General features: G+C 41.2%; 1 protein-coding gene across 3 annotated transcripts in view; it reads left to right on the top strand.

Annotated features, from left to right (window-relative positions):
- Positions 1–6,225: 6,225 nt before the first annotated feature.
- Positions 6,226–12,443, top strand: part of slc2a9l2 (solute carrier family 2 member 9, like 2) — a 68,441-nt gene continuing 62,223 nt past the window's right edge. Inside the window, exons 1-2 of one of the 3 annotated variants that reach the window (XR_012955773.1) lie at positions 6,226–8,219; positions 8,348–8,620. Coding sequence is in view for 1 of the 3 variants with exons in the window: in XM_076096341.1 (XP_075952456.1) it covers positions 6,300–6,356 (57 nt within the window). In the remaining 2 variants the exon portion in view is untranslated. Of the gene's footprint in view, positions 8,220–8,347; positions 8,621–12,443 lie in introns of those variants that run through there. The other 2 variants (XR_012955774.1, XM_076096341.1) reach the window with 2 other exon arrangements.

The raw sequence follows: 12,443 nt of genomic DNA, 5'->3' as shown, positions 1-12,443 counted from the left end.
AATTTTACTTGGGCTTTGTGATATTATGTTAACACTGTTCAAGGTACCACAATGTCCTCATGTCTGACTGCAGTGTTAACTTGCACAGTGATGAAGAGTTCTCAATGTCACTAAACATTGTTTAGCATTGTTTAGGAAGCAAATGTTTTTTTGTTAAAAGAGTTTGAATTTCTTCGTAATATTTTCTAACATTGACTCAACAGTAGTGTCCACATTGTAATCATACAGAGCTGCAGTTGTAATGATTTTAGATTTCAATATTTCTATAATCTTTTAAAATTAAATTATCCAATATGTTATGAGGAAAAGTTTCTAGAAGAAATGTCTTCTCCCCAGTCAGTGGCATAAGAATACTGTTTCCAACTCTATGCAGGTTTGCTACAGCTGCTCTGTTTGAAAGGGATTTCCTTCTTTCCATTACCCAGTCAAGCAGTGTGCGCATCATTATTTGTAATACTGCACAATGTCACTAAGTGCAGTAAAAGGGAGAAAAAAGATGGCACTCACTTTTGTGTTAAAATGAAATATAATTAAAAAAGAATACATAATAAGGTCGACCTGTACGTATTCCAGCAGGCTCTATGAAATTCATCTCTATTGTTTGCACAGGTTCTGCTACCACCACTCTTCCCTCAGTCTTACTGGAACCCATTAAAGATGGAAGCTGTCTGCCCCCAGGTGTACTGATCTGTACTGAACAGGGGCATAGTGGAGATACCTGTTGTCAATGTCGGCTTACAGGCTGCACGGCTCAAATTTAACACCCAACTGGGTGCACTGCATGTGGTCCAGACAAAGTCTCCTCTGTGTTCCGTTAATTTGGAAGACAAGGGTTGGAAACCAGGTGTCTGTGGTCCAATCCATTACTGCTGACAGTAGCTTAACTTAACAGGGGCGACTGTGGCTAAGGGGATAGCAGGGCCGCCTTTCAATCAAAGGGTCGGTGGTTCAATCCCTGGCTCTGGCTCTGCTAGTCGCATGTCGATGTGTCCTTGAGCAAGACACTTAACCCCAAAATTGCTCCCGTAGTTGTGCCTACGGTGTAGAAATGTGATAGACTCTGAATTGTAAGTCACTTTGGATCAAAGCGTCTGCTAAATGACTGTAATGTAACTTATGATCTCTCTAGTGCCTCAAGGCCTACCCTGCTATCAGAAAAAAAGCAGCAAGGGAAGGCACTATTGAAGAAATATGCAGGAGTGCTATTCCGCCTCAGGGATTTGGCGATTCAAGCTCTCCTAATGCAGGAAAAGGCAATTTTACAAGCACCCCAGGAAGCAATGCTTAGGCAAAAAGCCAAGCTGCCTGTTGATTTTTAAGACAACCACTTGGCTCCAGGCTCCACCCACGATTGGGTAGTTGAGCATCAGAAAAGGCTGAAGACTGCATATTACCATACTACGGATCAGCTAAGATTGGCAGCTGAACGAAGGAAAAAGCAACCGACCCCAAATCTAACAGAAATATTAGCACCAGGAACCCTTCTACTTGGATGCAATACAATCCAGGATTTCTGGGACCAGACAAACTATGAGATTCTGCACTCTTTGGATGACAAAGGAAGGGATTACAAAATCAGACCAAGGAACAGAGCTGGGCCAGAGAAAAATATCAACATGACAGAGCTTAAAGTTCTTCCTTGTACTGAAACGGCTGACACTCCTGACTGTCCTTCACCTGATCCGCACAGTCTGCCTCTAGCAGAGTGTTGGGATCTGACTATATGGCTTCGACATGTGCTGCGGAACAAAGAGAGTCAGGCCTTCCCTTTTGCAAGCAAAGGTTTCATCCTGATTGTAGTTTGAGCACCAAACCCCCCAGCTCTGAAGAAATTCACATTAGGGTGTGAGTTTCCTCCCCCTAAAAACTATGCATTCCTGAAGGTACCTGAAAGCAGCGCTGCAATCTAATTGGCCGAGAGCCAAGACACCCCAGGACCCCTGTGGTTCAGCCACTGTTCTACAAAACTACCTGCAACCCCCACCCCAAGGCTTTTTCCCTTCGACCTCCGTCGAGCTAGGGAGCACACCAACGTGGTTTCCCTTTTCAACCAAATCCTAGGTCTAACAGTTTATATTCGCTGGCCGAATTCACCAAACTGTCTATTTTATCTTCGTTCGTATCCACGAAGCGAACCCTTGTATTCCTGCAGAAGTGAAGAAGCAAGACTTCTTCAGAAAGAGAGCGAGAGAACTTCCACTCTCCACCAAGCGCCTCGCTTGCTCCGGTCATAATATCTTGTTTGTGTGCTTAAAGTACTGTTCATTTTTATAACGTGGTATATGCTTTATGATCACCGACACTGGCGATCCCTGAAATTGCTAGTGTTGTGTAGAAGTTACCGTGTATTCTATGCTACCGTGATTCGTGTCGAGACAGCCGCAGTGAGGTCGAAGTTGCTTCTCATCAGTTCAGGAGGTCAAAACCGCCGGCTGAGACAAAGAGTCGCGGTTCTTGCTCCCCAGAGCAATGTTCCATACTCCCGCGCGGAGCGAAGGATCTTAATCTTTTGTTTTATTTCATTTTGTTTTGTTCCTTTCCCTTCTTTTTTACTAATCCACACACACACACACATATAGCTTTGAGCTAATGTAGCTACGTGCTAAACGGCTACCGGCACGTATAGACGCCGGGTCTCCTGTTGGCTATCCGCCATTTTTGAGTCTCACGCATGAGAGACGTCACCACGTCCCAACTACGTCATACGTCGCTGAGCTGTTCCCTCGCTCCTCCCCCTTACGCACACATACACACAGACACACTTATAGCTTTGAGCTAATGTAGCTACGTGCTAAACGGCTACCGGCACGTATAGACGCCGGGTCTCCTGTTGGCTATCCGCCATTTTTGAGTCTCACGCATGAGAGACGTCACCACGTCCCAACTACGTCATACGTCGCTGAGCTGTTCCCTCGCTCCTCCCCCTTACGCACACGTACACACACACACACACTCCCCCCTCCTCTTTTCAATAGTCTGTTGATTTTAGATGGCGTGCTCATGAATGTATAGTTGTTGTTAGTTTAGATATTAGTTGACTAGATCATTAGTATTATAACGTAATAAACTCTGTTATATTTTAAAGAGCAGCTGTCTGTGATTACTTTGTGCATGTGTATTGTGATAATAGCTGTATATGTGGTCTGTGCTCGAACTTAAACCTTCACTTTCACTCTGAATGTGTAATAGTACTCAGACTATTGACATTGCGAGTGAACACTAATTATGAGACTTAGTTTTATCGTTTGGTTATTGGTCCCTGTTCGCAGGGTGGTGCCCCGTTATTATTAATAATCATTAATAATTGTTACTGACATTAATAATTCTATTGATGTCAAGAATTTCGTTTCTTAGATACTGATAACCCAAACACGCTCCTTTACGTTCCCAACATATTGGTGCCCCCTTTTTGAGGTTATGTTATTCCCAGCACAGCCAACAAGTCTATGCAGTGTTGAGAGCCAACCTATTTTATTAGAAAGAAAGAATGGGAGGGGCTTATTCAAGTTAATCATTTGTCAGTGTCAGACTAGCTGTCATACCTAGGTAATGATGGCTCAGTAGTCTTCTCGAAAGCACTGGATACACAACCTGTGGGTGAGTAAGTTTTCCCATGGTGATACCTCTTACTCAGTCTGAGGAAAATGTGTTTATTTTTACCGTTATCCTCAATGTCAACAAAACAATTCTCTTAGATATTACCCACAGAACTGTCGGAGCTGTGAAATGGGCTGACACTTATTTAGACTTACTGTTTTCTTCTTATACATGTAGGATGTGTGTATGCGTTGTTTCCATATTATTTTCATCTTCTAAAAAGAGAACTGCGTGTGCAGGGACTTTATCTGTGGTTAATAAACCCCATTGTTTCAGCTCTATTCCTCTCTGTTAGCATTATTGTTGGGCAGTGAATTAATGCATTAGGATTCTGATCATTTTGGGCTCTTGGATCTATTATTTTTTGTACCTTCATTTCGGATTTGAGTGGGTACGTTTGCTCAAAAGAGTTGTGCTTTGTCTCGTAGTGACGCTTCACACGTTGTCTCTGAACATATGAGACGTACTGGTTTTGAACTGCCTGTAGGAAGAATGAAGATATACGAGTGTCTATTCTGCCTCTGGTCTCTCTGGTCCACATTTCTCTTCATAGAGAACGCTATGTGAAATAACTTCTCTGACTGTTGGGTCTCTCTCTTGTGTGTGTGCAAATGTCACTGGAGTTGCGAAGCTTATAGGAATACACATATATGATTTACAACACATGTAATTGCTCGGTGTGTTTCCTGGACCTCTGACTGAGTGCCGTAAAGGCTTGAAAAGCTGTGCCGGTAAAAATAGAAGCGCTCTGTTAGAATTGATTAATTATCAATTATCGGTTTTAGATCCGGGTCCGCATACAACGGCGTTTGGGTCCGGAACCGGACCGCTGTCCTGAAAGGCACTTTCAATATGGTTACTCTGCTGCAGCCACCATATGCTAGGTCAGGGACTCTTAGAGGTAACATCGGGGTCATGATCACAGAGATCAGAGGGAGTTATAAAGTCAATACCCACAGTTCCTGATAACCAAATGAACCATATGTCAGACAGTTGACTTTTCTGAAGCACTCAATGAGCTTATTTTTATCTGCTTTAAGCGGTGATTGCAAATACAGTGACATTATACATCCACTTTACAGAAGGTGAAATCGGCTTTTAATGCACAACCAAACTGTCCGGCTAATAATGCATTGAGTCTCATCAAGTGTTTACAGTAACTGAATGTTATTGTACCCAATGTGTGGCTTTAAACTGCATCTTATGGTTCATTTGTCACCACACAGAAGGTTCCGCATGTAGTAACACGACCTTAAGTTTAGATTTTTTTGGTCAAACTACTTTCAAAGTCGAGGATGAACTTTCATGCTGAACTTTATTAAATGTGTTTATAGTGGAGCCTCAAATTGATTTATTTTTAACGTGTTCTCAATGCACTGAAACTGTTGACTCATTTAGCTTTACAGCAATTTAGGCTGCAAAAGCGTCAGGATGCAGAGTCCTGCAGGTTGTCATTCTAGTCAGCCAATAAGCGACTCATTTATATTCTGGAAGCTGACAGAATGCTATTAAGTATGTTACAAACTGTGCGGTCGGAGAGGAAATCAGCAGTACTACAGGTCGCTGACTCCTATCAGTTACGTGTAAAATGCTCTGATGTCTTTATGTTAAGAAGGTGAAAAATATATTTGCTTTTTATTTGACCACAAAGAGCATAATATACTTCTAGCTTGACATACAACCCGCAGTCCAATGCTTTGCACCAACTGTGTCTGGTACAACCTATGCCTAAAGTATACATTTACATTCATTTGGAGACCTCCAGTTTTTTTTATACAACTTCTGCATTTTTATTTGATGTCTGCTGTTCAGTTACTCTGAGTGTTACTTTTCCTATAACCAATAGATGGCAGACTCTGGCTTTGATTTTAATTTGCTATTGCACTTGGCCATCATAATTTAATTCTTCACTGTGACGCAGTACAAATCCAATGCTTCAAAGTGTCACCTAAGGTTCTGCTGTTTATTTTGTATTCATGGCAACCTTTTTTGCATGTTGGAAAACTCATTTGACTTTGTTGCATTTGTCTTGTGGGTAAATGGACGGTGTACGTTTTGATTGTCTGTTTTATCGAAAAAACAAACAAAAATACCACGTTTTTGTTTTGTTTTCCATTTTAAACTAAAAATACGGAAAAGCTCGGGTCCGTGTACGTTTTGATAGCCTGTTTTACCGTTTAATCGAGAAAACGAAAATACAGAAATACCATGTTTTTTTCGTTTTAAACCAAAAACAATGGAAAAGCATAGCTGTTTCTGTTGGTTTCGGCAAATCCCTTTTTTGTTTTTCCCTTTAAAAAGAGACGCAAAGCACGACAGGTAACCCGAAAGTAAGACTATTTCAAGAATAAAAGTCAAGGCCTTAGGATTTATAGTCTATGATGCAATCACATACTAGGGCAATGTTAGAAGAAAAATAAATTAATGTAAATAAATAAACCTGGGCCATTTGGAGTATGTTAGTGTTTCTTCCGATTAAACAGACTATTAAAACGTCCACGGACCGTGTGTCAGTATCTGTACGTCAGCATAATGAGGCACAGTCATTTCCTTTTCAGCAGATGTTTCACTCAGTACTTTCTAGAATTACTTCCACTTCTCCTTCTTTGTTGTGAAACGTGTATTGTCTTCTTATGGGTATTCTGTATGCGCCACGTGTAATATAATATGACCGTCTCATTTAAGGTTGCTGAAACGTTAAGATGGACAAACCACCGAAGGAGCAGAAGATGAGCGACTCTGGGAAGCCCTCAGAACAGGTTAGTGTTATTAACTCACCGATGCATCTTTATGGCTTTACAGCAGCCGAATGAGGACATCTTTTGTGATGTATGAAATTTTACTGGTTGGAAAGATTAACAGCCCTGCCCTGATGGCACACTAGGTCAAGGCTGTTTGACATGCTGTTGGTGTTTTTTGCCTGTCATGTCATACATTCCTCAGTTATGTAAGAAGGTGAGGGATGGAGGTTTTTGTGACTAAACTGCACTTTGACCTGCTGCTGAAACAGAAGCCCTCTCTACTGTTTGAATCTGTGCTAAAATATGTAAAATGATCTGGTTGACATTGAAGAATATTGTTCCTACTATTGAATATATACAAAAAATACAGATAGGTTGAGGTGCTCCCCTCGTGCTCCCCTCATGCTATAACATCCAACTGGGGAACAAATACGATATTGTAGGCCAGCATGACTTCTCTCCTCTGGCTGTGGGGCCTCCTGCAGCTCACTGTCCCCTCCGATCCTTCCAACAGCCATATACCTCAAAACTTCTCCCACCACAGGATCCGGGCGCTCCGTTCCGCACTTCACACCGACTCCGCGAACAGCTCCAGCCCCGCCACCAGTTCCGTCTTCCACTCCACCGTCGCAGGTTAACTTGTCCCCTCCCACCAAGGTCCGTGTACGTTTTGATAGTCTGTTTTACCGTATAGTCGAAAATACAGAAATACAATTTTATTTTTTTTTTTGGAAACTTCCGGGTATCTTCCGATAGGGGAGAGCGGGGTAATGTGAGACACCGGGTAATGTGAGACACCCCCTGTATCTAGGCAAAGGAACACATTTGTGGTCATGTGACCATTATGTTTTCAAGCCCCTCCCATTCCCCCCTTGCCATGAAGGAGAAGTTGGTGCTGGTGCTGTGGTAAGTATGTTTTTTCACAAAAATGTGTTTTTTGCATGTAAAAGTAAATTTTCTTGCTGTGAACTTAATCAACTGTTGTGTCAAAGCAAATTGATTCAGGTAGAAAAACTTATATCATACATGTTGATGAACTTCCAACATATAAAACCATGTGATTGATGCTAGCTGAAGATTAGCCTGAATTGCTAAGAGATGTTGTTTTTTCTAAAATAGTAGCTGTGAGACATCATTTGTCTCACTTTACCCCACCATGAAGCACAAGTTAAGTTTAGTCTTAAACATATTTTAGTGTAATATTACATTACATATGTTTTATTTTTAATGTCATAAACATTGTAGAAAAGCCATCATGCCAAGAAACTACACCAGGAAGACAACCTGGGGCCAAACACCCCTCGCAGAGATGGAGAGTGCAGCCGCTGAGGTCATGCAAGGAAAGAAGTCCTTAAGAAAAGCTGGAAGGGATAGAAATATTGACAAGACAACCCTCAAAAGATTCATAAAGAAAAAAGAGAAAGGGGAAGTAAAATCAGTAGCCTGGGGTGCAGTAGCTGAGGCAAAGAGAATATTCACAGATGAGATGGAGGAGGAGCTTGCCAAACACTTGAAACAACTAGCTGACCAGTTCCATGGCCTTGCTCCAGTTAAGTGCCGTGAACTGGCATTTGAATACGCAGAGAAATACTATATCCCTGTCCCTGCCAATTGGACAGAGAAACAATGTGCAGGTAGGCTAGGGTGTGCAAGAGATCACATGATTCTGTAGGTTAACTTAGGCCAACTGATCTTGCCACAAAGCTAAATCTTATAATAATGAATTCTCTACTCTTTAGGAGAAGAGTGGTTTGGCAGCTTCCTAGCACGTCGCCATCTCTCTGTCCGAACTCCGGAGGCAACATCCCTGGGAAGTGCTACAGCCTTCAATAAAACTACAGTGGGGGAGTTATTTGAAAATCTGGCTGTAGTGATGGACAGGTGACAGAATTAATTCTTTAGTTGCAAATGTTTTATGGAGAACCTCAGAAAAATCCAGGGAAACAAGAAAGAGAGGGAGAGACCCACGTTTGCTATAAAAGAAAATGATGTGGCACATGTTCCTAAAGGTGATGTGGTGAAGAAGCTGCCTCAACCTAATAGGCCTGGAGGAACCACACGGAGAGAGCAACTCTTCACCTTTCCCTGTAACCTTCAGGGCTGGAATTTAGAGTAGGTCTTGTTATAGAGTATGAGGCTGATGTTCTAATCCAGGTGGGTCTAGTCCTGTGTTCTGAGTCCCAGGCTGTTCTAGCTGGTTCTGATTATGGTCCCATGACTGTGTTCTAATCTAACTGGTTCTATCTGTCATTTGAATGTTAATTAAAACATTTTGAATTATATTATGTTGTATATGATTTTGTTCGGAGTTACTTTCAAGTGTTTAAAAAAAATGTGCTTAATTGACCAATCCCCATGATTCTGTTACTAGTCCGATATTAGTTTTGGAATGTGTGGTTGTCAATCTAGCTGTCAGGATTCTAACTGTTACAACATGTGTTGTTATGGTAGTTTTAAAGTGGAAAAAGTAAGTGGATCAGTTTACCCCCAGCTGGTTCACTTTACCCCCTTGATTTCTCTGGTCTGTCTCACTTTACCCCTAAGCTGGGGTAAAGTGAGACACAAGACCACTTTTTTAAAAACAATCATATTTTCACTGCCCTTTGTCCTGAAGACATTCTGATCGTTTCCATTGCTAGGAAACATCCTGAATTAATGGGAAATGTGTAAATTTTACTGGTATATCATTTTAGCTCGCCTAGAGGGGAGCAAATGTAAAAAGTGTCTCACATTACCCCGCTCTCCCCTACCTGTCGTTACCTGTCAGAACGACAGGTAACCCGGTAGTAAGAATATTGCAAGAAATTATTTTATAGTCTATGGCCAAATCCCAATGTCCCCCCTTACGGACTTTGAGGCGCGCTACCGCGAAGTCCATGAGGGTTTAGGGCTGTCCCACTGTCAAATCGTCAAGTGTTTGAGGGCTCTCTCGCAGACATTTTGAGCCTTTTATGAACCATTTCCATAAGTCAGCATGGTATGTTGACTTAGCCTAAGGGAATTACCCACAAATCATTGCAATGTGCCGTTAAACAGGGGTAACCAGTGGAGCATGGAGACGTAAAAACAAAGGTAAACAAAGAGGACGGCTCAGGTGTGTTCAGCCTGGAGTATTACATTTACTCAGAAACATTAAGGGTTAAAGATGGAACAAAAAATAAACATGAAATCAGAAGATGTTTATTTATTTATTCATCAAATATTTGATTTTATTATTGAAGCCGTTTTGACAAAAATGAGTAAATAGATTATATAAAATTACCTCTTATCTTGTGAGGAAAGAGCCTGAAGACATTCAAATCAGGGAGTACAAAGTATAAAATAAATACCCACAATTATACATCATATTTTTTTGTCGTTTTCATGATAACGTGATATGTTGCAGCAAAGTGCTGTCCCATTCCTATCTACACCATCTCAAGCCCTCACAGTCTCTCACACTCAACCACTTACCAGGTGACGTCAATTAAGTTCTTGAGGGTTCAGGGCTTAGGGTTTAGGGGGGACATTGGGATTTGGCCATTGATACAAGCACATACCAGGGTAACATTAGAAGAAAATACATGAATATAAATAAATAATCCTGGGCGAGTGTGTTAGCAACAGTGACTACATGCGATTTATTTTGTTGCAAAAACAAAAGAGGGATTTGCAAAAACTAAATTAGGACCACTATTTGACTTTGATTCTCTCGTTGTTTTGTTTTTGAATGCAGACAAAAATGGAAATATGACGATGATGATGGTATTTCTGTATTTTCGTTTTTTCGACTAAATGGTAAAACAGACTATCAAAACGTACACGGACCCCGCCACGCTTATCATTGGTGACTCGATCGTGGGGAACGTGAGGAGAAAAGCGACGGCTACTTTTTGCTTTCCGGGCGCAAAAGGTAACTGACCTCCTGGAAAGGTTTCCCAGCTTCTTGGCCAAACGCCCACTTGCCCAGGAAGACGGCCGTGCACGTGGGATGCAATGACATTTGCAACCAGTCCTTTGAATTACTCAAACAGGATTCCAGCATTCTCCTGGACTCCATTGAGGTCCATGGTGAACGGGTCTTTATCAGTGGACCTATCCCCCCCCCCACACACACACATATGTGTCGGTTCAGCTGCTGGCTGAGTCTGCATACGCAACCTGCACAGCCCGAAACGTGGCTTTTATTGATAATGTCAATCTTTTCTGGAAACGTCCTGCCTTTTTCCGCCCTGATGGTGTCCACACAACTGGCCTGGGGTCACGCACTCTATCTGACAATATTTTCTACTCCATCTTGACTTCGCCATTGCATTTCCTCACCTGGTAGCCTATCAACACAAGCGTTCCCCTCCCTCCCCTATAAGCAACACTAGCTTCCCCTGGCGGCTTAGTGGGTCTCCTATACTCTCTCTCTAGTCTCCACCTTAACTTCCACCCATGAACAATCGCATGTACGCCTAAAGCTTCCTGTGCTGATGAGGACACAGTGTCTTCCCCCATTAAAATGTGTCTGAATAATCCCCGCTCTGTAGCGAACAAGACTTACATTTTAAATGGCTTTTGTTCACAAGTCATAATTTGGTCTTATTTCTGACTGAAACCTGGCAACGGAATATGGAATACATCCACTTAAATGAACTATGCCACATTGTTATCTTTATCTTTTCCACACATGGGATGTGAGATAATAAGACACTCTATTGTTTTACTCCAGTAGCTCAATAAATCACTCAATGAAACTGTATTTTGCTTTTCTATTTCCACCTACTGTATGGGTTCATTGACAGACACGATCCTGCAGGCCCCTAAAGCGGGTCTTGTCCTTAAACCTGAAGAGCATCATTAACCGTGTATCTTAAAGGAGCCTTAGAGGCAACAAATGTCACGAATAAGATATCTGATGAGTGAAAAATACAATCTGTTGCATGAATACATAATATAGTGACTTCAATATTTAGATATCTAATAAGTTATCTATTTTACATTTCCTCTATATATTTATTTTGAATGTATTTATTTTACTAAAAGCAGTCAAAGAGCATATGAGACATTTGTATGAACAATTGTTAGAATTCACAGCATCATTATAAGTCATATTACAGTCGTATTAGCTATTTGTGAGAATATGCATAAGTGGTTCAAGCCGTAATAACCCATTTATAGTTGCACAGCAACCTGACCACTGGCAATTAATCTAATCGTATCATAGATGAACTGATTGCCATATCCAAAGAAGAGAAGAGTCCTTTAGTTTCCAAGTTAAGGAAGTGACTTCCTCTCCTAAAACCCCTCAAGGGTCACATGGTAGAAGAAAAAATATTATGTGGAAGTATGGTCAGGGATTGCAAAACAATTGCTAAACTGAGGACATGGATGAACGCAATGGTTAAGCAGTGCATGTGCATGGATTGATATACTTTGAGAGCCGCAATATGTAAAATTATAAAGATTATAGATAATAACAAGTATATAACATCACAAATTCTTGAGTGTATGGCTGGCTTTGATTATATAATACTGTGAGGAGAAAGTTGATGAGTATTGTAGCAATAAAAAGGAATTGTACAGAGTGTAATTTAAGGTCAGGCTGGCTGATTGTTTATTATGTGCGGCCTCTGAAGTACAGATGACTTAACCGGGAGCTCCATCTACCAATCTGTGTTTTCGGTTTAGCAATTGGTGTGTTCAGATTTCCACATCAGCATTGTTTGTTTTGTCTAACCTCCTGATGCACATGATCGTGCTGTTTTAGAATTCTGTAAGATCACACTTCAAGACAACTCGAGGGAATCAATTATAATGCAAAAGCAGTGTGGTGAAAGAGATGCTGTTGTATATGCCTTTTTAAGTGGTAACATATGCAAATGGCAAAGAAGGACTCACATCAGTGCATATTACAGGCATACTTTTATCAGTGAGCTTTAATGGAATAAAGATACATGGGCAGAAACAACATTGATTTTGCATACCTCTTCCGTAGTATGTAGTATAACTCTCTAGGCGCTAACTATTGGGTGGGTTGCTTCCAAGTTCACTCACTGTTTAAAATAAGTACACACTGCTAAAATAACTTACAGCAGCCATGTTTTTCCATCTTCCCATTTAGCTCTTGCTTTTGCTCTG

Source organism: Anarhichas minor, unplaced genomic scaffold (genome assembly GCF_050575085.1).
Source record: "Anarhichas minor isolate MPS153535 unplaced genomic scaffold, ASM5057508v1 ptg000021l, whole genome shotgun sequence".
Lineage (NCBI taxonomy): Eukaryota > Metazoa > Chordata > Actinopteri > Perciformes > Anarhichadidae > Anarhichas > Anarhichas minor.
This window is presented reverse-complemented; position numbering and strand designations above follow the sequence as displayed.